The following is a 19,687-nucleotide window of genomic DNA, read 5'->3' on the forward strand; positions in this document are numbered from 1 at the left end:
CATATTTTCATATACAAAATGCGGGCTAAATTTGATCTCTACCCAAAGTTGGCATATACGAAATATTGTTAGATAAATGCTAAGTTTCCGATCAAAATTAATTATTTAAGCTTATTTAAGGTATTTAATTTATAACTACTAAGTTTTCAAATGGGGGTTAAAAAGATTATGCTCGGAAGAAAATATTTATAAATATAATTTAAATTTGTCATTGAAAATGTAGTGAAAAAACATGGTTTTGATTCGGATTTCGAATTACCTGTTTATTTGACAACTGATTTGGGTTGACAGATGTCTTCTGCCTATATATTCCAAACAAGAAACAAACAAATTTATGCGTACAGGGTATACTAAATGTGTTATTTAGACACTCTGCTTAGATAATGCTTCTTGTTAATGTTATTCTGATAATTTTAGCTGCTGCACATGGGGCTTAATGGGCAAAGGTCGAATCTTTGCGCTGATTCACATAAAATACACGTGCTTTTTGCGAATAAGAGACTTTTCCATATTAGATGATCATTTATTATGTATATTAGGGAAAGCAAAATACACTCAAGGAAATCTATATGATAATTTTATATATTCGTATACTTCTTATATATTTTATTATGATTTTATAAAGTAATCGATCATTGGTTGAATCGATATGCAAAAAATTCTTTTAAAAAACTGCTGAAAATAATTACTTTTATAATTAAACAAGTATTTGGACGAAGGCATATAAGTATTTTTTATATATGTGTTTCTGAGTATATATGTGTGTGTTTGTGTCCTTGGGCGTGTGTGTGTTAGTGTATGCATGCATGTACATATGTATTTATGAATATATGTATGCACGCAGACCAAGCTTATTTATCGTTGTCCTGAAAATTTAAATAAAACGAATTTCTACCAAGTGCTCTCCTCCTCGATTCTCAAGAATTCAAGTAGGCCTTGCTGAAATTTAGCAAGGCAGGAAACGTTGGCTCCACCTGTGGTGGAGCAGTAGGCGGCCGACCAGGAGGAGGATGGGCGGGTAGGTAGATGTAGGATGGGCGGGTAAGTAGATGTGTAGATGTGTGTATGTATGTATGTATGTATGTATGTATGTATGTATGTATGTATGTATGTATGTATGTATGTATGTATGTATGTATGTATGTATGTATGTATGTATGTATGTATGTATGTATGTATGTATGTATGTATGTATGTATGCATGCATGCATGTATGTATGTATGTATGTATGTATGTATGTATGTATGTATGCATGCATGCATGTATGTATGTATGTATGTATGTATGTATGTATGTATGTATGTATGTATGTATGTATGTATGTATGTATGTATGTATGTATGTAGATGTATGTATGTGTGTATGTATGTATGTATGTATGTATGTATTTATGTATGTATGTATGTATGTATGTATGTATGTATGTATGTATGTATGTATGTATGTATGTATGTATGTATGTATGTATGTATGGATGTGTGTATGTATGTATGTATATATGTATGTATGTAAATCGTAAACAAAAAAGATTCATGCAAACAATTTAAGTGATTTTTCTACATATGCGAGTGGAATTTCCCGAAACCCCATATTTACTTGCATCACATAAAGTAAATGGAGCAAAAATTTCAGCTTCGTAGCTCTTCTTGTATGGGCTGTGCATTTGTCACCAATCAATCAATCAATCGATCAGTACTTACATATTTTTATATTATTTATTGTTATATTTCAATTTAAATTTAAAAACTTTAAACAGTTGATAAGATTTATTTTTCGACTACTTTAAGGTGCGAGCTTATCGCACTCGTACTTTCCGTTGGGCAGGCTACAGCTTTTCACACAGTATTCGCCGGAATCGATGGAGCAGAAGGTGTTATCCGGGCAGGTGTTGATAATGGGACTTAAATCACTGCCATTGCACAGTTGGAAGGTGGTGCGACTGGTGCAGACAAACATTTGACTGCCATCACAGGTTCTGCAGTTAACAGCGTTTGGGTCGCAAACGGGCTCAACACCATCTCCCTCTATCGATAGCCAGCATGGATCCAGTAAACTGGTGCAGATCTTGCCATTGCCACAGCTGAGTAAGCCTCCGTTCTCAATGGGCGAGTTGTTGATGCAGACCTTGTAGTGGGTGGAGTTCATGCAGGCCACTTTGTTCTCCATGCATCCACCGCAAACCGCGCCACTAGCCGCCACCAGCAGGGAGCTGAGCACCAAGAGGAGCATCTAAAGGAAGTAAAAGCTGTTAAAGAAGGCATCTTCTGCCACTGCCACTGTCTAGCTGGCTTACCAGATTTTTTAGGCAGAGCGACTGCTGCATTTTGAATATTTGTTATGTTTGGCGGAAGAGCGTCGAACTGACTAATGAGACTTTTCAACATATGCCGCACATTTATATCATCCTCCGGCGCTTGGAGCACTCTTTGGTAAAAAAAAAAACCCAAACAGCTTGAGATAATCGTGTTGTTTTATGCTGGGCTTAGGATTGTGCAAATAATAATGTTTACAGCAGATAGGCGAATACAGATAGGCAGCACAGTAGCTAGCATATTTATGGATGCGGTAGCATTGAGAGATAAAAAAGGGCTTTCGGGTAGTTTCAGCTATAAAGATAACGTACGGAGCGGTCCACGGCATTTATAAGGCATGAGTACGGCTTCCAGCTACTTCAATTAAAAATCTGAAGATGTTGCAGCTCCTACGCATTGGGCTTTTTGCTCTCCTGGCCACGCTACTGGCGCCAGCGGCAATTGTGGAGGCCACCTGCGGGCTGTGTTACGGCTCGCACACCTGCACCAGCAACACCACCTTTCAGCTGTGCTATAATGGTAAGATTGGATGCTTGAAGCAGTTTTAAGTTGCCGCCTAAAATCGATGCCGCACCACAGGCGTCCCATATCCGGAGCATAGCTTCTCCTGTCCGGAGGACAACCCGATTTGCACGGAATTTGGCGATATTTGCATGGGTCAGGACTTACTTCCCGCCTGCGGGGATACATCCAAGTGTGAACAGTGCAGCAATGGTGAAATGTACGCCTGCGCCTCCCGCACCACCTTCGGCAGATGCGATGACGGCGTGCTGCTGCCCGAGCGCAGTCCCTGCCCCACAGACTGGTTCTGCAGCGTCTCTGGAGCAGCGATAGGAGATCCCTGTGTTTCAAGATGCGAACCGGACAGCCAAGACACGTGTGATAAGGTCGAGAACGAGTCGGGCACTACGCCAACACCTGATCCGAGCACTGAGTCTAGCCCAACTGCAGCCACTACTGGTCAGAGCACCGCTGCTAGCCCAACCACTGACAGCAGTAGCAGCAGCAGCAGCAGTAGCAGCAGCAGCAGCAGCAGTAGCAGTAGCAGCAGTAGCAGTAGCAGCAGCTCCGCGACAACAGCTACACCACAATTTGATGCGGATGAATACTGTCGCGGCATTCAGAAAGCCGGTCGCTTTGCCAAACCGAGTGACACAGAATGCACCAGGTTATTGTTATTATTGAATATCAAATTAAGATTTATTAATAAATATTCTTCCCTTGCAGCTTCATCAGTTGCTTTTACAGGGGCGGCGTCTGGCAGGCAAACATAGTCGCTTGTCCGACAGAAAAACCTTACTTCAATGCGGTCTCCGCTTGCGGCACGGTAAGGCCAACCACTGCGGGTTGCAATTGACTTAATTGTAACTCTTATTTGATTATATAATTGCTTACAAACGTATCTTTTAAATAAACTTTGGCTTGTTCTATTAGCTATAATCATAAATATTTGGGTTTCAGCAAAAATTGTAAATTCCAGCAGAGAGTTTTCTATTTAAAATTAATATAATTATTAGTGGTCTTTACCCAAAAGGAGCCAAGCTAAGCTTAGGGGCATCTGCTAGTCGACTTTTCTATAGCTAATTGATTATCTCAGTTGGAGATGAGCGCGGGCCGATCTTTAACGAGACAAGGCAGCACGAACACGAAATAATCTTTTAGAAGCACGTGCGACACGAATTGAACTAGGCACAGTCCAACTGAGCCTAATACAGTCAAGTATAGAGAAGTTTATTCGCCTTATTCCAAAATTTAGGAATACGAATTTCGAATAAGTTTTTTATTTCACAAATCGTGCTGTTCGTGCTGGTGAGATTAGCACGGACTTGCACGGAACACACACGAAAAAGAATCTCGCAGCACGAGCTCGTTTTGGCATGTCGAAAAACTTGTCCCATCTCTAAGCTGAATGCTGGCGCAGTGAGGCAATCAGTAAAGGCTATTTTCTAGTCGAGTTCTATTAACTAGACAATCTTTGAGCATTTCATTAATTTATGCATTTATAATAATTTGGTTCATTCTTTTCAGTCTGTTGTCCATAATTGCCGCAGCAATTGCATCTGACTTACGAGAATATTATGGGCATTTGGTCAGCGGCCTGGTAGCTAGTCAGGTGTATTATTATGATAAAGCTTTCAGCTCATTATCGCAGTGTTAGATTCTTTTTTCTTTCGTGGTTTTTATGTTGCGATCATAAAACAGCGCCGGGCAATCAAGTGGAAAGCCAAAGCAAATAAAACAATTAGCATGCCCCAAAATATATATGAAGAGTAGATAAACAATGAAAATTTCACTAGTCGACTAGAAAAAAACAAGAGCTTATAACACCGCAGACAAGAGATTAATGTACTTTAGTACACCCGAAACCTTGACAGTGAACAGAAGTCTTCGGAAAACATCAAGGAGTATCGAGTAGGCGTCAAATGGCTATGAAAATGTTCAATTATGTGCAAATTGTTTGCGTGGTAAGTTTAGCCAGGATATTGGCATGATAGACGATACATATATTTGTTCATCCTAAGCTCGCTCTAGCCTGGTTTTTGGTCGGGATCTTGGCGGACTGTAATGTTTGCCAAACGAATCAGGTGGCCTGCATCAATTCCACATCCTTCTACTTGTGTTTTGGAGGTGCGTAAATAATAATATATTAAAATATTCCAGTGCAAGTATATTAAAGCCCTGCATCGAGTCCGCCGAAACACGTTTTGAATACTTGCGCAATTATTTCGATCGAGCTAGTTGTGATTCAAGTCTCGGTTCGAGCTGTTCGAGCTCGCATCAAGTTGCGGTTGTGTTCGAGCATGTTGCAGACTCGAGCAGTTCAAAGCATGTTGCAGACTCGAGCAGTTCAAACTTCACACTCAAGCCGATTTCGATGCAAATCAATAAATATATATTTTTAATATTATCTTCCAGATGGCACGCCGCATACGGATCACATCTACTCTTGCCTGGACGGCACTGTCTGCACCGACAGGGCGGCCATCTGTCTGCAGACAAGCGCCCAGTGGCCTCCCAGCTGCGGCGATACCAGCAAATGTGGCCAATGCAGTGCAAATCGCAATTATAAATTCGCCTGCCAGAGCCGACGCCTGTTCCAAATGTGCTACGGTGCCACACAGCCGACGGGCGCGCTGGGCGTCTGCCCGGCGGGCTACGTTTGCGATGCCAGCACCGATGTGGTCTGTGTGGCCGAGCGGGCTGGTCAAAACTACACCTGTGACCTAAACGACGATCTGGTGAGCAGCCCCACCGAGGACACCACAGTGGCGACCACAGTGGCAACCACAAGCAAGCCCACAACGCCCAGCTCACTGACGGCGCAGCAGGTGTGCGAGCTGAGGGCCAAGTCGGGACTCTACGAAACTGTGCCGCGCGATCCCAACTGCAAACGGTTTGTAGCAATTAATAGTTCAATTTCAAGCTCTAATTAATGCATATTCTATTTCTTATAGCTATATCAGTTGCTACTTTGCCACGAGTGGCAAGATTATAGCCGTGGAATACGATTGCACGGCGAGCTCCTATTTCGAGGCGGAAAAAGAACGCTGTTCCTACCTGTTGCCCGCCAACTGCACAGCTTGATTGATACAATATGACGTTTAATAATAATAATAGACTTATAATCATAATAGATAGTTGCAACTGTCACTCCAGATCCACGCCGTTGAGGCTCAGGCTGGCCACAGCACTCGTGCAGGTGGCGGGCAGCGCTGTGACGCACGTCTTGCTGGAGCTGTTGTAGTAGGTGCTGCCCGGACAGGTGTACAGCTTACCCTTCCAGCTGCCGTTCAGCTCAAAGCAGTAAATATACTGACGACAAGTCGTGCTGGCCGTGGTGCCCACCGGATAGTAATCCTCGGCCTGCATCTTGGCGCAATATGCATTCGGATTGCTGGTGGTGGGCGCCACCGTGGTGGTTGTCGTGGTGCTCAGCGGCGTGTAGCACGTGGCGGGCACCGTGGTGACGCACAGCCTGCTGCTGGGACTGAAGTATGTGCTGCCCGGACACGTATATGCTTGACCACGCCAGCTGCCATTCAGCAGGAAGCATTTGATATACTGACGGCAAGTCGTTGCCGTATAGTTTCCCACCGCATAGTTGCCCTGGGCCTGGACAGCAGCGCAGTAGGCGCTGGCATCGCTAGTCGAGGGCGTGGCTGCCGTGGTGGTTGTTGCTGCCGTTGTTGCAGTTGTTGCCGTAATCGCAGTTGTTGCAGTTGTTGCCGTTGTTGCAGTTGTCGCAGTTGTTGCCGTTGTTGCAGTTGTTGCCGTTGTTGTTGTTGTCGTCTCATCTGCATAGGAACAGGTGGGCACCACCTGCGTGTCCAGCCCGCAAATCCGCTCATCACGATTGTTGCACACATAGCCCGCAGCACAGGTGCCCACGGAGTTCTGCGGCGCATCCGTGCCCAGGCAGAGCGCAAAGGTGTTCGTTCCCGTGCAGGCAAAGGTCCTGGTGAAGTCACACTTGTTGCAGTCCTGGCAGGCGCCCGTTCCACTGCTGCTGGGCTGGCAGCGCACGCCTGCTGCGCTGCTCACACACACATAGCCGTCGGGACAGCTATAGGGTATGCGCGTGGGCAGGCCACTTGCATCGCAGGCCTGCGTCTGGTTGAGCGAGTAGCAGGCCATGCTGTTGACGGCATTGCATACATTGCAAGTGGCTTTGGCGCTGGCCCACAGGCACATCAGCTGCAGCAGCCATCCAAAAAGTTTCATCTCCTTCGCAGACATTTCACACAGTTGTATGTTCTTTATGGATCGTTGTCTCTCTTTAAATAGTAATTTTGGGCAACTAATTTCGGCTTAACCTTGTCGAAGCAACTGTTTTTGTGCTAGCCACAATTTAGATAAGCGCACAGACCTTGCTTGCGCTTTGGCTTATCAAAAGGGCCATAAAGAAAGCAACCCAACAAAAACAATGTCTCTGCTCACTTTCCCATACAAGATTTGCCTTTGTGTTCCAGTTAGATTAGACCAGATTGCAGTTTCTATTACGATGAAAAAGCTGCTGCCGTGCATCGTTCAGCCAGTTGCATTTCAAGATGCGGCATCTACTCACTGCGATTCTGGCCATTGCATTCGGCTGCCAGGGCTGCCAGGCAGAATGCAATGCCTGCGCCGTCGGCAGCAACGTGGCCTGCATCTCGGAGCGGGAATTTCAGTACTGCTCAAATCACCAAGCCACGGGACCCATCAACTCCTGTCCCGCCGGCAGCTACTGCACCAGCCAGCTGCCGATTTGCCAACAGAACGCAGCACTTGCCGCCTGTGAGGGCTGCGGCGAGTGCAATGAATTGGGCACCTTTGCCTGCATGGACACGCGCACTTTTGCCCTGTGCCTGGGCGGCAATCGACCCTCCAATATCACGGTCAACTGCGGCGAGCAGCTGGTGTGCAACAGATATCTGCCGGAGATATGCGGCAATGCGACTACGACAAGTGCAACCTGCCCGAAGCAGCTGCCAACCACAGAGGAGCCGGCAACCACAGAGGAACCGGCAACCACAGAGCAGCCAAGCACTGAGGACAATACAGAGAGCACCACACTGGAGAGCCCCATTGAATCCATAGATGATTTTTGCAGAGCATCCTTCAAGGGTATTCCCATTCATGCTATTCCCAATGACACCGAGTGCACCAGGTAAGCCCGCGATTTCTTTTTATATATTCTAGTTGCATTCATTGTTTTCTTCCCCCTTTCAGTTACATCTATTGCCGATTCTATATACAATCGTGGGTGGGTCGCATTATCGATTGCCCCACTGATAAACCCTATTTCGACGGCTGGAACTTAGTTTGTGGCAACACCAAATCTACGCTTCCAGGTTGTCTTTTTGCTTAACTATTTTTATTTAATATATAGTGTTAGTATTTTCTGCAGAAATATTCTTCATTAAAAATATATTTTTGAATTTTTTTTAATTTTACTCGCTTATTCCACGAATCTTACCTAATTTGTGTGCACACGAGTATTTCAGTTTTTATAGATAAGACCTTCAACTTGCGTTAAGATTTTACTATCTCTGTGAAATCTACGTCAATAAAAAGCTTAACTTTTTAAATTAGCTGTTATTGAAGCAATACAGAAAGCTTTTTCTGGCTATTAACTATACATCAAGATTATCATCTTGTATTATATATTAGATATATATAGTATATATACTTTTCCCTATTTATTATATACGTTGAATAATTTGCATCATTTTGCAGGTCCACTGGGTATATTAATTCAAAAGAGCAAGTAAAACGATCGTATAATCCTATAAGGCGACCTGCTTCTTCTGGAAGGAGAAAAACTGAATATCCTATTTCCGGAGCTTGGCAAGATATATAGGACGACAAAATCTACCTATCAGGTCAGTCTAAATTTAAATTCGTAGAAAAATTCTTTGATGAAGTTATTTTATAAAGTAGTCTTAATTGTGTCATCTATTTTATTGCATACTTTCTGGCGCCAGCATTTGCTGCCCGCTTTAATGACCTTTGCCAGTGTGCCCAAAATCGTTCATTTATTTCAAATATTTATTTAAGGCATTTAAATTATATCTATTTCCTTATCGTGGAAAGGGGGTTTTGGTTTGTTTTATTATGGCACTGCGCCTAATGCTGCTTAATGTATTTAAAGAAGTAAAAACACAATAAATATTTTTATATATATTTTTTAGGTCTTTTAAAAGAATGAAATGTTTAAAATCGATTGCATATTTACAGGCAACAATATTTATTGTCAGCCTTCATGACCTTCACCAGTGTGCAGTGAAAATTGTTTGTTAATATACATATTTTTTTAATATTATTTACAAATTACTTGGTATATAAGTATACATCATTTAAAATATATCTACTATCATTTATAAGGGCTTTCGGTTTTTTTGGACAACTATTTCCTGCTGCCCTGCGCTAAAATCGGCTTCATCATAAATTCAAAGAGACTAAACAAAGATTCGTTTATTATTTAATATTTTTTACGATTACGCTTACGCAACTCAGATGCTCGGCCATTATGCAGATTAGATTAAAAGCACATCTTAAATGCACTTGCCGTGCATTGCAACAGTGCAGTTGTGCTCGAAGATGTTGCGCGTGCTGGTGCTGCTGCTGCTGGCCATCGGAGTCCAGGATTGCCGGGGCGATTGTAATATCTGCTCCGCATCCTCCAATGCGGCCTGCGTTTCGGAAACACAGTTTATGTTCTGCGAGGACAACCTACCTATACAACCAATCAATAGCTGTCCATCGGGCTCGTATTGCACGGCGCAGGAGGCGATTTGCCAGACCGACAGCACCATGAGGTCATGCAACAGCTGTTTTACGTGCAACGAAGATATGACCCATGCCTGCCTGGGCGTTCGCACATTTGCTCTGTGCCTGGGTACATTCACTCCATCGTCGATCACCGGCAGCTGTGCTCCCAACTATGTCTGCAACCTGGAAAATCCCAACATTTGCGGCAGTGCATCATCCGGTTCACAGGCCACCTGCCCCCTGGTAGATGACGAGATGTCCACGACATTGTCTCCGGGCTCTATCCTGGATCCCACCACCTACTGCAGATATATCCAGAAGGCTGGACGCTTTCCCTATGGCAACACGCTGGAAACAACCTGCAAGGAGTATGTATTCTAATCCGTTCGGTGGCCAATTCGATTTTAACCCAGCCCGCATTTAGGTACATTTACTGCTACTTGAGCGCTAGTTCCTGGTACGGTGCCCTCTACTACTGCCCGGGCTCAACCTATTTCCAACCCACTTCTCAGATGTGCAACACCAGCATTCCAATCACCTGCACCTCAGGCGTAAGGAACTTGCAGCTAAGAAATCTGCGACTATCCTGAGCAAGGATACTAAATGTAAATCAAAAGTAGCTTGGATTGAAACAGTCTTTTATTTGTCCAAAAAATATGTATTGAAATAATAAATAAATGTTTATTTATGTAGTTTAAATATGGACAGCAACAATTGGTTGTACATATTTTAAACATAATGCTTACTAATTTTTGGCTTAAATCTCATATTATTAGATAATATTTTATTTATATACATTATATCATCAGGCAACGCCAGAAAGCTCCAGCTATATATCAAAGAAGTTATACATATTTCATTTAGTTCTTTTTATATAACTTCTTGTTAATATATATTTATTGGGATATGCGTGATAAACCAACAAATTTTGTTTCATTTCAGATTTCCACGTATTTTCCGCAGTCGCAGGTGGAACTGCCCAAAACCTCGTCTTAGCGTGCGCTTTCAACAGGTAAGTTAACTTCTGCTTATATTTATTTACATATATTCATATTATTATTAGACTAATCAGTTTTAAGCACAATTTTCCTTAAGCGTTAGCACACTTTATTAATAGATATTATTCATAATTCTTAGCCTTGGCTAATGTGTTTCTATGAGTATAATACCTAAAAGATATTTAAACGCCTTAATATTTCGTATTTTTTGGCTGCGTACTATAAATCACTGCGAAAAAATCGTTTAGTGGTGAAAAAGCCAACGCCTACAACGGGATTATCACATTATGATAAATATGTATGTATATACATATTTATTTATATACTATATTTAAATGTTTTTAGCCCGTGTCACCTATAAATACGCGCATTAGGCGGCATTGTCAGCCGGTCTGGGCCTGAAATAAAATTCGAATATTTTGGCTAAAATGTTTGTTGTGGATTTGCTTAAAGGCCACGCAGACCACAATCACATGCCACTTGCCACTTGCTGCATACCACATGCCACAAACTCCAATTGCAGAGCGTGCACGTAGCTGGCGCAAAACTATGTAGATGCGTGTTTGGCTGCGGATTGGGTTCACATTCGAGGCGTGTGAAATCGAGACCATTGAAATTGAAAACGCTCAATGAAAACTTTTGCGGCTCAGCCTTGGATTGAATTGCATTTCCCTTGCCAGCCAGGCCAGGCGCTGGCCCCGCCAAACTTCTGTGGCCCCTGCGGCCACGTAACTGACCCACATCAATAGCAGAGCGAGAGAGAGAGAGAGGCATAGAGCGAGAATGAGAGAGAGAGAGGCAGCTGCAGCCGACTCTCTGCCAACAAAATGCCATGCAAACGATTTTTATGGCATGTGGCAAAAAAGTTTTGGCTCAACAAAAGAAGAAGAGAGCACATTTCATAATTGTGCACGTTTGGGGCAGGGCCAAAAGTTCGGGCCAGGCCAGCAGAATTTTCAAGGTGCAACTGCGTATGCGTCATAAAGGCCACAACAAGCAGACGCTGTCGCCCAAGAAAAGCTCAGCCAAATAATGAAAGACTTAAATTAAGCTTAAAAAAGAATTGTGTGAAATGCCAAGAAACTGGATAGAGCTTTATGGCAACTAAGTGGAATTGCACTGAAGTACAAAAGTCCTTAATGGGAATTAATGGGAAAACAGAACACATTTTTTCAACTTTCAGTTTATTCAATAATCAGCTTATGCTTAAGTTGCATGCCACACAGATTAAGTTTGGCAGAAAAAATGCATATTTAAAAATTGCCTTACTCTGCGATTCTCATGAATTCAACTAAGCCCTTGCATACTCATGCAGTGTGTGAGCGTATTGTTTTAAAAAATTGCGTTTATATACCTATAAAAGTCAATTCTGCATATACTCCAACTTTTACTTTCACTCTCTCTCTCTCTCTCTCTCTCTCTCTCTCCCTTCCTCTACCTCTCTCTGTCTAGTTTTGTGACTCCCTTTCTCCATACTCCAGCTCCCTCTTGTCTCCTGTTGCTCATTTACTGATGCATTCATCATCATAACATCAATGTGCAGCGGCTCAGGCTAGAGCTCTTGGCTTCAGCATGGCTACTTGAGCTCTCAAACCCCTAAAGTGCTCACATGTTAGTTTTGGCCAACTTTAGGCGCCTCTGCCAGCTATCTAGGCCTTGGCTATGAAAGTGCTTTCAACAGGCGCTGGCTTCGACTGTAACGACTGCACTCAGAGCTGATGAATTCATTAATTATTTTCCCTAATAGAATCTGCCAGTGGCTCAGACATGGGAGTCCTTAGTAGTTATGGCCTGAATGTGTCTGTTTAATTAAATTAAATGCATTGAGTTATGTTCCAGCTGGCTGCCAAAATTCGATTAATGCCTGACATCATCTTAAAGTTCCACAAACCGAGAGCAGAGTGGAGTTCTCAACTATATTCAGCTCGGCTTCTCAAATCCTTGCGAACAGCCAACGCCGCGCAGCCTTTGTGTTTGCTCAACAGCACGCAGCTTTTTTATGTTAGTTTTTATTTCTGTTGCTGTTATCATTAGCCAACAAAACTTGTGCAGCACAACCAACATACACATATCTATGTGCTTTAAGGCTATTAAATGCAGGCAGGAAGGCAACAACAACAACAACAAGCGACAACAACCTTAGAAGCAAGTGGGCCATTGGGCTGTGAACTGTCAGGCTCGCATCTCTTCTGCCTGGCTTAAAGCAGCCTCCACACTCGTATATATACTATATATATATAATAGATGTCTGTAGAATGAGGGCAACTGCAGCGCGTCTTTAAATAGTTGCAGACAACCCGCTGTTTTGCATATGAACATTTCTCTCGCTGTGTGTGTGGGGGAGGGGGTGGGTGTTGCGGGCGTTGCAACTATTTTCTTTATTCGACTATGGGCATATTTTATTTCCCCTCTGCTTCTGCCTTTAATTAAAGTTCTATTTTCATTTGTTGTTTGGAGCCGCACAGCAGCAGGCGGAAGAGTAGGAAAAAAAAAACTAGTTAGTGGCGCCTGCCTGGGCGGCCCATCACTTTCGCTACCCCCACCCGCCTATCACACTACCCCTCCACCCGTCCGCCCTGCACTGACCACCTGCCGGGAAGCGCTGCCCCTGCAACTGTCGTTTGGCGGCTGCAATTAATTAACTTCGCTTCGGTTTATTCATTGGGCCAACTTTATAAACAATGCCCAAATGGCCAAAGCCTGCCGCTGCTGCAGCTATTTGTTTATGCATCAATTGGGTTAATCACTTGAACTGTGCATTAGATGCGAGTTCAGTTCTGTTTACTTATTTCCGATCGCAATTAGCCATAATTATGGTGCTTGATAGTTTATATTTTGTGGGGGAATGCGGCGCAGCATGAGAAAGTTGTATTTCATTGCGGCTTAAAATGTGTGTCTGACAATATTTATTATTTTGGTAAATTTGGCGATCTGTTAGCTGAATTGGAAGAGGAACAGGAGAGTCCAGGTGGACATTTACATAACGTATAGAAGAGTGCATCTCCGACCCCATAAAGTATATATATTCTGTCTGTCTGTCCGTGCATATGTTCGTGTTTCCGTTGCAGGCAGCTTCTGTATCGGAGCATTACATTAAATTGCTGAGATACATAGAAACAATCGGTTGCTATATTTAAATATCTTAACCCAAAACTGACAAGATATAGATATATATATGATATATGCAACATCTTCTCAATATCGGGACAAAATATAATGTAAAGCTGCTAAGGGGAAATGTCTTCAAGGGTATTTAACCTTCGGTGTTCCGTAGACACTCTTTTGAACATAGCTGCATTCTTTGGCCAACAAGATCGAACTCGAACATCGTTGTTCAGATTTAATTAAAGTTGTTATTGGATTCGTGTGAAATGTGCAAACAGTATAAACTTTTAATTATAAATGTGTCTAAATCTCCTAATAGCCGCCTATAAGGTTGCCCAAACAGCAGCCATTACATCAGCCCCAGGCCCCATATATTATGCGCCCGGCTGGCAGGTCAAGTACACGAGCATGTCAAAAAGTTTTGACATAGCCATGTGATAGGTCAACGGCGCCGCCCATCAGAAACCAAACACTCACTATTATTATTCTATAGTGCGGCATTGTTGTGGCATGCGAGGGCAACCAAGTGCATGCCCACGCCCCAGCTAACGCCCACAAGAATGCAGCACAAAATGCCGCAGAGGAGCGTGGGGCAGGAGCAGGAGCAGGAGCTGGAGCAGAGAATGCCTGGCATGTGTTGTCGTGTCGTAGTACCTGCGCCAGGCGGCTGAACGGAAGGAAGGAAAGCTGCCTTGCCTGGCCTGGGCTGGCAAGGCATGTGGGGATTTGAGTCGGGAGTCGGCCGGAAATGCGCATAATGAAGCGCTGTGGAAAATGTGCCACATGTAGCACAGTGTGGCATCCACAGCAACTGTCAGCACGGTGTTGAATGTGTGACTGACGGCTTGATAAACTGATATGCATAGCGCGGCCGAGCGGGCAGCGTCATTGCATCCAGTCGAGGGCTTGACAGAAGCCCTAATGATTGCGGCTGCAGCTTGCCACAAATTGGGCAGCAGAGGCGTGCATAAGTCTGTATAGATGCAATTAAAAAATAAAATAAATAAAATTAATTGTTAACAATTGTAGCTTTTAATTGTGCAATCACTCGCACAATTTGCCGATAAACAAATGCCAGTAAATCAATTTTCCCCCCTTTCGAAATGCTTTTAAAGCATTGTCAATGCCAATTTAATTGCTCAAAATAATTGTTGAGCCCAGTTGATAAGCCGCAGCAAATCGGTTTAAGGCTTAAAACAAATGTTTAACTGTAATTTAAATACCCAAGCAAATCAATAAACCGGGCTTCGGTTTCAGTTTCAATTTGCCTTCATTTGTTATGCATATCCGAAGCACTAAAAAACAAATTGTGGAACTGCATTAATTGTTGCTTCAATTATGAACAATTCAATTAAAGTAATTGCCGCAATGTGCATATCATTTTTTATTATTTATCTATTTTTATTGCTTTGTTTGACTGCGATGTAAGTTAAATTCTTGCAGTTCGTTTTGCTTTTAATAATGCGACTCTGGCCTTTTACTGGGAACCAAATATACGCAATGTTATTAATTTTCATTAGTGAATCAATCGTTGATGCATTGCTTTTAAGACTGAGTATCCTTGAATATCGTTTACGAACTTGTTTACATTATCTTTACTCCTGCATACACCTTGTCAAATAGTTTTTGCGGCCAAATAGGAATACTCTTTGAGAGTTTTTAATAACAAATGCAGAAACATGAAAGTTAAATATCGTTTCCATTACTTCATCAATCGTCGATGCATTACTCTGCAGACCGAGTACCTTTGAATATCGTTAGAATATTGTTTCCGAAAGTGCTTAATTTTTTTTTACTACTGCACACACCTTGTCAAATATTTTTTAAGGCTAAATAATAGTTCCATTTTTGAGCTTCTAATAATAATTGTAAACCCAATGACATTAACTTTCATTAGTGCATCAATCGTTGATGAATTAATTTGTGGACCAAGTTAGTTTTGTTTTCTTCTTTTTACTTCTGAAGTAACCTTGCCAATCAGATTTTATAACCAATACTCCCTGTCAGAGTAAAATAGTAAATGTATGCGTAGTGAAGCTATCTTCCAACATTAATAAATTAATATCTCAGACTGTATAAATAATGATGTGAGTGTGTGCGCGTGTGTGTATCTAAGCCGTGATCAAACTGCAACAGTTAAGAGCATCTGCAGCAACTGTTGCTTAAGTGGCCATAAAGTGTCAAAGTCAAAGCTCAATCAGCGATGCGCATAAATAACCCGAAGCCGTTTAAGGAATGCGGAACATCATCTGTTTGTATTTATGACACCGATGCTCGACAGTGTATAAATCAACGACAATGGGCTGGCTGACTAGTGTTACAGCTAGACGATCAACAACAACAACAACAACAGCTTTGACAGCAACAATAACAGCAACTGCCAGTTATTGATTGACATGTGTAAATTGTAAGCCAAACATTTTGACAGACGCTTATCGAAATTTGCTTATCAATTAGGTTGACTTGACGGGACTTTTGTGGCTAACACCAAATCAGCGAATGTGTGTGTGTGTGTGGTGTTACGAACGTGTGGGTTGATCCTGCAGCGGCATATAAATTCTATTAGCGTGTGAGTTTTTGCTGATAAATCATGTGGCAATAGACGACGACTGGGACGGAGACGGAGCCGGAGCCGGAGCCGAAGTAAGCGGTCGCCATTCCATGTGGGCAGTGTCCAGTGCTCGACGCAATAATTTTGCAATTTTATTGCACAACTGTCAAGTGTTTGGCTGCCAAGTGGCAGACTCTCCCCCCCCCCCCCCCCCTCTCTCTCTCTCTCTCTCTCTCTCTCTCTCTTTAGCGTGGTCTTGGCAAATAAAGCCATTAAGTGCAGCCGGCAGCTCGCTATGAGAGTGAACTACTTTCGCTGCTCACAGGCCACGACTGCGGCTGCGGCTGCGGACGCGGACGCGGCTTGTGGCAGCCAGTGTGTACTTACTTTCATTAAATAAACAGCAAACGGCAAACGGCAAGCGGCAAGCGACGAGTATTGCACTCAGACGCACTTCGCCAGCGACTGCAACTGCAACTGCAACTGTTTGCCCAGTGGGTCACTCAGTCACCCAGTCAACTGGTCAACCGAGCGGCAGCCGGAGGGTCAACGGGCTGGTGGCAACTGTCTCCGCCGGACTCATGCCGTACGCACAATGCAAATGTGCTCGAATTGCCGCTAATTGCAATTTGTTCTGTGAAATTTGCAATAAAAGCAAATTGCATAAAAAACAGCAGCACGCAAAAAATGAATATATCCACATAGACGAAAGCATTTTGTTGCGAATGTACACTCACTTGTGTTCAATTGTTTGCGCTGCTTTTGCAGTCAACAGCGGACAAATAAATACCTTTGGGCGACAATATTTAATCAAATGCATTTCCAATCGCAAATCATTAAACGACAGTTTGACGCCAGCGGCTGCTGGCGCCACATTTAATATACAAATAGCCAAGATCAACATTTTATTAGAGTGTGCTTAAATTCATATTAGCTATGTTCAAAAGTTATGCTACGTTTTTCATTTTATATATTCAAGTTATTGAATAAGTTTTCAAAAATCTCTATAAAACTTCCTTAAACAGCCGATAATAACTATCGATATCTGCCCACTGTGGCACTTATCGATAGGCTTCGCTTTGATGAGTTTTGCAGCACTGGCAGCCAGCCTTCCAATAAATAAAATCAATTCGGTTCTGTAGTTTCTGTTCAAGTAACCTAGTTTTTCACATCCTTGAGACCAGATTTATGTGCTCATTTTGCTAAAGCATTCAGATTCAAAATAAATAAATTAAATTTATTATTGCCCGTTGTGCTGAAAATATTGCAGCACATCGATATTTTCATATACAAGATACGGGCTAAATTTGATCCTTACCCGAAAATTGGCATTTTTCAAATCTTATTAGATAAATGCTATGCTTAGGGCCGAAGTTATGTATACTTTGTAAAGGGATCTTTCATTTAGTTTTTAAATTTTTATATATTTTTGTATCTTTATATATATACATATATATACTTTGGTTTATGGTAAATAATAAACTGTGTTCCGGATTTGAACCAAGGTTTGGTTCAAACCCGACAGCCTTGCTTTTTAGAGTATTTTTAATGTCAGCAATCTTCACATTAACGCGTCTCACATGTCTCGATCTCAATTGAATAGCACGTTTGCATTGTGATTAATTCTTTTTTTTTTTTGCATAACGTGACGCAATTAAATGCAGTTGGCAGCAAAACTCATCTGTTAACTCATAAATTAATTGAGTCAAAGTTCGAATAGCTCTGTGTGCACTCAGCTTAAATCATTTATCACTGTGAAGAGCTCGTCGAGTGCGCAACGTGAAGTTGACGTCAATTGGACTCCTTTGAGCAGATATTCGGCGTCCTTTTTCAGTGGCAACATGACGCAACTGCAAGCGGCGCCCGTGGCAGCTTCAAGGCTCGTCGTCTGCCAATTTGGTGACCATTTGTCGCCACTTCTGCGGCCTTGGCGTGCAGCTGCAGCCGCAGTTGCAGCGCAGCAGCTGCCGCAGCCGCGTCCCAATGACCGTGTCAACTATCGATTGGCGAAACGTATACGTAATATAAATGCGACAGTCGTGATGCAAATGCGACAAGGTGAAATCTCTGTGGAAGCTGGCAACGCGTAAAGAAATATATATAAATATAGATATATATAGATATAGGTATTGATAAGGTATAGATATACATACAGCTACAGATACAGATACAGATACAAATATACTATAGCTGTATCTATATCTATATATAATTAACTATATGAGGTTTGAACCCCAAACTTCTCCCAGCGTACCTTTGGCCCGATCTTTCACACAAGAGCGTGAATTTTCGAAAAGTGTGAAAAACGTTTCAAATGAATTTTCATGGATATGTGTGAAAGATCTTTGCAGCTGAAAGGAGTATAAGCCGATTTTATATTAGTTACAGATGAAGTTTTCCAATTTCCCGATTTAGCATGCATTTATAGCCCAATCCGCAATCAATCAGTCAGTCAATCAATCAGTACACAGTGTTGTCTTTATGTTGATAAATTATTTAATATATATATTTAGGTATAAAGGCAAGTGCTGCTGTGCAGGATTTCGTCCAAAGCGCTGCTGCCCACTCATGTGGCTGCCCCCCAAGCTGACCCGCACTGCACTTTGCCCGCTGTTTTCTGGCCAATGCAACCTTTCCACCTGCCGCCTGCCACCTGCCACCTGCCGCAATCGCCCCCTCAGCGCGCTGGCTTTGGTAATTTCGTGGTCATTTAGCCAGCGAGCGAGCGTTGGAGTCCGCTTGCAAATGCGAGCTGCGGTTACGCTGCGGATGGGATGGCCAATGCCAATGATTATGTTGTTTTGCCTTTGATGTAAGGATGCCGCCATTGTTTCGGTTAATTAAAATTTGTGGTGCGTCTCAGACAGGCTGTGTGTGCGTGTGCATGTGTGTGTGTGCATGTGTGTTTGCGTGCGTGCATGTGTGTGTGTTGTTTTCACTAAATTAATGTTGACCGCTGGCGGATTATGCCATTGGCTTTGTCTGTTCCGTCTGCTCTGCATCACCTTTGTGTAATATTAAATATGCAGAGCCTCGAGCGGTTCACTTGAAGCTCAATCGAGAGCCAAAGACAGGCGGGCGGGCGGGCGGGCGGTCGGTCGGTCGGTCGGTGGGTCTGTGAGCAGGGACACAAGAAGTTATCTGCATTCCACAACCAGAACCAGTTTATCTCTCTCGCTCGCTCTCCCTCTCCCTCTCTCTCTCTCACGTTCTCGTTCTCGTTCTTCCTCTTCCTATCGAAAAGCCAGGCACTGCAAATGCAGGCGCGATGATTCATGCACAGCTTCAAGCCGCAGCCGCAGCCGCAGCCTCGCAGACTGAGCAGCGTCCGCAGCGACTGCCCTGTTTTGCGCTGTTTGCTTTGCTTTTCGCTTCGTATTCGGTTTTGTTGTTTTTCTTTTTGTGTGCTTTGCTTTAATTTCTACTTCTTTCATTCAACAACATGACGCGAATTTTTTGCTGTTGTTTC

At 42.9% G+C, this 19,687-nt stretch overlaps 6 protein-coding genes across 6 annotated transcripts; 4 read left to right on the top strand and 2 right to left on the bottom strand.

Moving 5' to 3' along the window:
• Positions 1-1,748: 1,748 nt before the first annotated feature.
• On the bottom strand, positions 1,749-2,397 carry LOC6623635 (uncharacterized). Its single transcript, XM_002046747.4, has 2 exons — positions 2,295-2,397; positions 1,749-2,230 (listed from the first exon to the last, which is right to left on the bottom strand). The coding sequence occupies exons 1-2, from the start codon at positions 2,322-2,324 to the stop codon at positions 1,784-1,786; spliced, it is 477 nt and encodes a 158-aa protein (XP_002046783.1). The 5' UTR covers positions 2,325-2,397; the 3' UTR covers positions 1,749-1,783.
• A 69-nt stretch (positions 2,398-2,466) lies between these two features.
• On the top strand, positions 2,467-3,755 carry LOC6623597 (prespore protein Dp87). The gene is made up of 3 exons (XM_032434762.2): positions 2,467-2,832; positions 2,893-3,481; positions 3,541-3,755. Exons 1-3 carry the CDS (start codon positions 2,691-2,693, stop codon positions 3,668-3,670), a joined length of 861 nt encoding a protein of 286 aa, XP_032290653.1. The 5' UTR covers positions 2,467-2,690; the 3' UTR covers positions 3,671-3,755.
• A 962-nt stretch (positions 3,756-4,717) lies between these two features.
• LOC26531203 (uncharacterized) lies at positions 4,718-5,910 on the top strand. Its single transcript, XM_015176224.3, has 4 exons — positions 4,718-4,778; positions 4,836-4,941; positions 5,230-5,707; positions 5,769-5,910. Exons 1-4 carry the CDS (start codon positions 4,737-4,739, stop codon positions 5,896-5,898), a joined length of 756 nt encoding a protein of 251 aa, XP_015031710.1. The 5' UTR covers positions 4,718-4,736; the 3' UTR covers positions 5,899-5,910.
• Positions 5,911-5,961: 51 nt separating this feature from the next.
• Positions 5,962-7,082, bottom strand: LOC6623487 (uncharacterized). The gene has a single exon (XM_032434761.2). The coding sequence runs from the start codon at positions 7,048-7,050 to the stop codon at positions 5,962-5,964; it is 1,089 nt and encodes a 362-aa protein (XP_032290652.1). The 5' UTR covers positions 7,051-7,082.
• A 264-nt stretch (positions 7,083-7,346) lies between these two features.
• Positions 7,347-8,579, top strand: LOC6623587 (uncharacterized). Its single transcript, XM_002046750.4, has 3 exons — positions 7,347-7,960; positions 8,023-8,144; positions 8,530-8,579. The coding sequence occupies exons 1-3, from the start codon at positions 7,362-7,364 to the stop codon at positions 8,562-8,564; spliced, it is 756 nt and encodes a 251-aa protein (XP_002046786.2). The 5' UTR covers positions 7,347-7,361; the 3' UTR covers positions 8,565-8,579.
• Positions 8,580-9,378: 799 nt separating this feature from the next.
• LOC6623242 (uncharacterized) lies at positions 9,379-10,313 on the top strand. Its single transcript, XM_002046751.4, has 2 exons — positions 9,379-9,932; positions 9,989-10,313. Exons 1-2 carry the CDS (start codon positions 9,394-9,396, stop codon positions 10,152-10,154), a joined length of 705 nt encoding a protein of 234 aa, XP_002046787.3. The 5' UTR covers positions 9,379-9,393; the 3' UTR covers positions 10,155-10,313.
• The last annotated feature ends 9,374 nt before the right edge of the window (positions 10,314-19,687 follow it).

The sequence above is a fragment of the Drosophila virilis genome, chromosome 3, assembly GCF_030788295.1.
Source record: "Drosophila virilis strain 15010-1051.87 chromosome 3, Dvir_AGI_RSII-ME, whole genome shotgun sequence".
In the NCBI taxonomy this organism is placed as follows: Eukaryota; Metazoa; Arthropoda; class Insecta; order Diptera; family Drosophilidae; genus Drosophila; species Drosophila virilis.

What these genes read in the sequence shown, in the direction of transcription:
- LOC6623635 (XM_002046747.4), bottom strand. Translation starts at nt 2,324, where the DNA reads ATGCAGCAGTCGCTCTGCCTAAAAAATCTG. An exon ending in CGCTCTGCCTAAAAAATCTG is followed by an intron (nt 2,231 to 2,294) that starts GTAAGCCAGCTA and finishes TACTTCCTTTAG; the next exon opens with ATGCTCCTCTTGGTGCTCAG.
- LOC6623597 (XM_032434762.2), top strand. Translation starts at nt 2,691, where the DNA reads ATGTTGCAGCTCCTACGCATTGGGCTTTTTGCTCTCCTGGCCACGCTA. An exon ending in CTTTCAGCTGTGCTATAATG is followed by an intron (nt 2,833 to 2,892) that starts GTAAGATTGGAT and finishes GCCGCACCACAG; the next exon opens with GCGTCCCATATCCGGAGCAT. An exon ending in AGTGACACAGAATGCACCAG is followed by an intron (nt 3,482 to 3,540) that starts GTTATTGTTATT and finishes CTTCCCTTGCAG; the next exon opens with CTTCATCAGTTGCTTTTACA.
- LOC26531203 (XM_015176224.3), top strand. Translation starts at nt 4,737, where the DNA reads ATGGCTATGAAAATGTTCAATTATGTGCAAATTGTTTGCGTG. An exon ending in ATGTGCAAATTGTTTGCGTG is followed by an intron (nt 4,779 to 4,835) that starts GTAAGTTTAGCC and finishes GTTCATCCTAAG; the next exon opens with CTCGCTCTAGCCTGGTTTTT. An exon ending in CTTCTACTTGTGTTTTGGAG is followed by an intron (nt 4,942 to 5,229) that starts GTGCGTAAATAA and finishes ATTATCTTCCAG; the next exon opens with ATGGCACGCCGCATACGGAT.
- LOC6623487 (XM_032434761.2), bottom strand. Translation starts at nt 7,050, where the DNA reads ATGTCTGCGAAGGAGATGAAACTTTTTGGATGGCTGCTGCAGCTGATG.
- LOC6623587 (XM_002046750.4), top strand. Translation starts at nt 7,362, where the DNA reads ATGCGGCATCTACTCACTGCGATTCTGGCCATTGCATTCGGCTGCCAG. An exon ending in AATGACACCGAGTGCACCAG is followed by an intron (nt 7,961 to 8,022) that starts GTAAGCCCGCGA and finishes TCCCCCTTTCAG; the next exon opens with TTACATCTATTGCCGATTCT. An exon ending in CACCAAATCTACGCTTCCAG is followed by an intron (nt 8,145 to 8,529) that starts GTTGTCTTTTTG and finishes ATCATTTTGCAG; the next exon opens with GTCCACTGGGTATATTAATT.
- LOC6623242 (XM_002046751.4), top strand. Translation starts at nt 9,394, where the DNA reads ATGTTGCGCGTGCTGGTGCTGCTGCTGCTGGCCATCGGAGTCCAGGAT. An exon ending in CTGGAAACAACCTGCAAGGA is followed by an intron (nt 9,933 to 9,988) that starts GTATGTATTCTA and finishes GCCCGCATTTAG; the next exon opens with GTACATTTACTGCTACTTGA.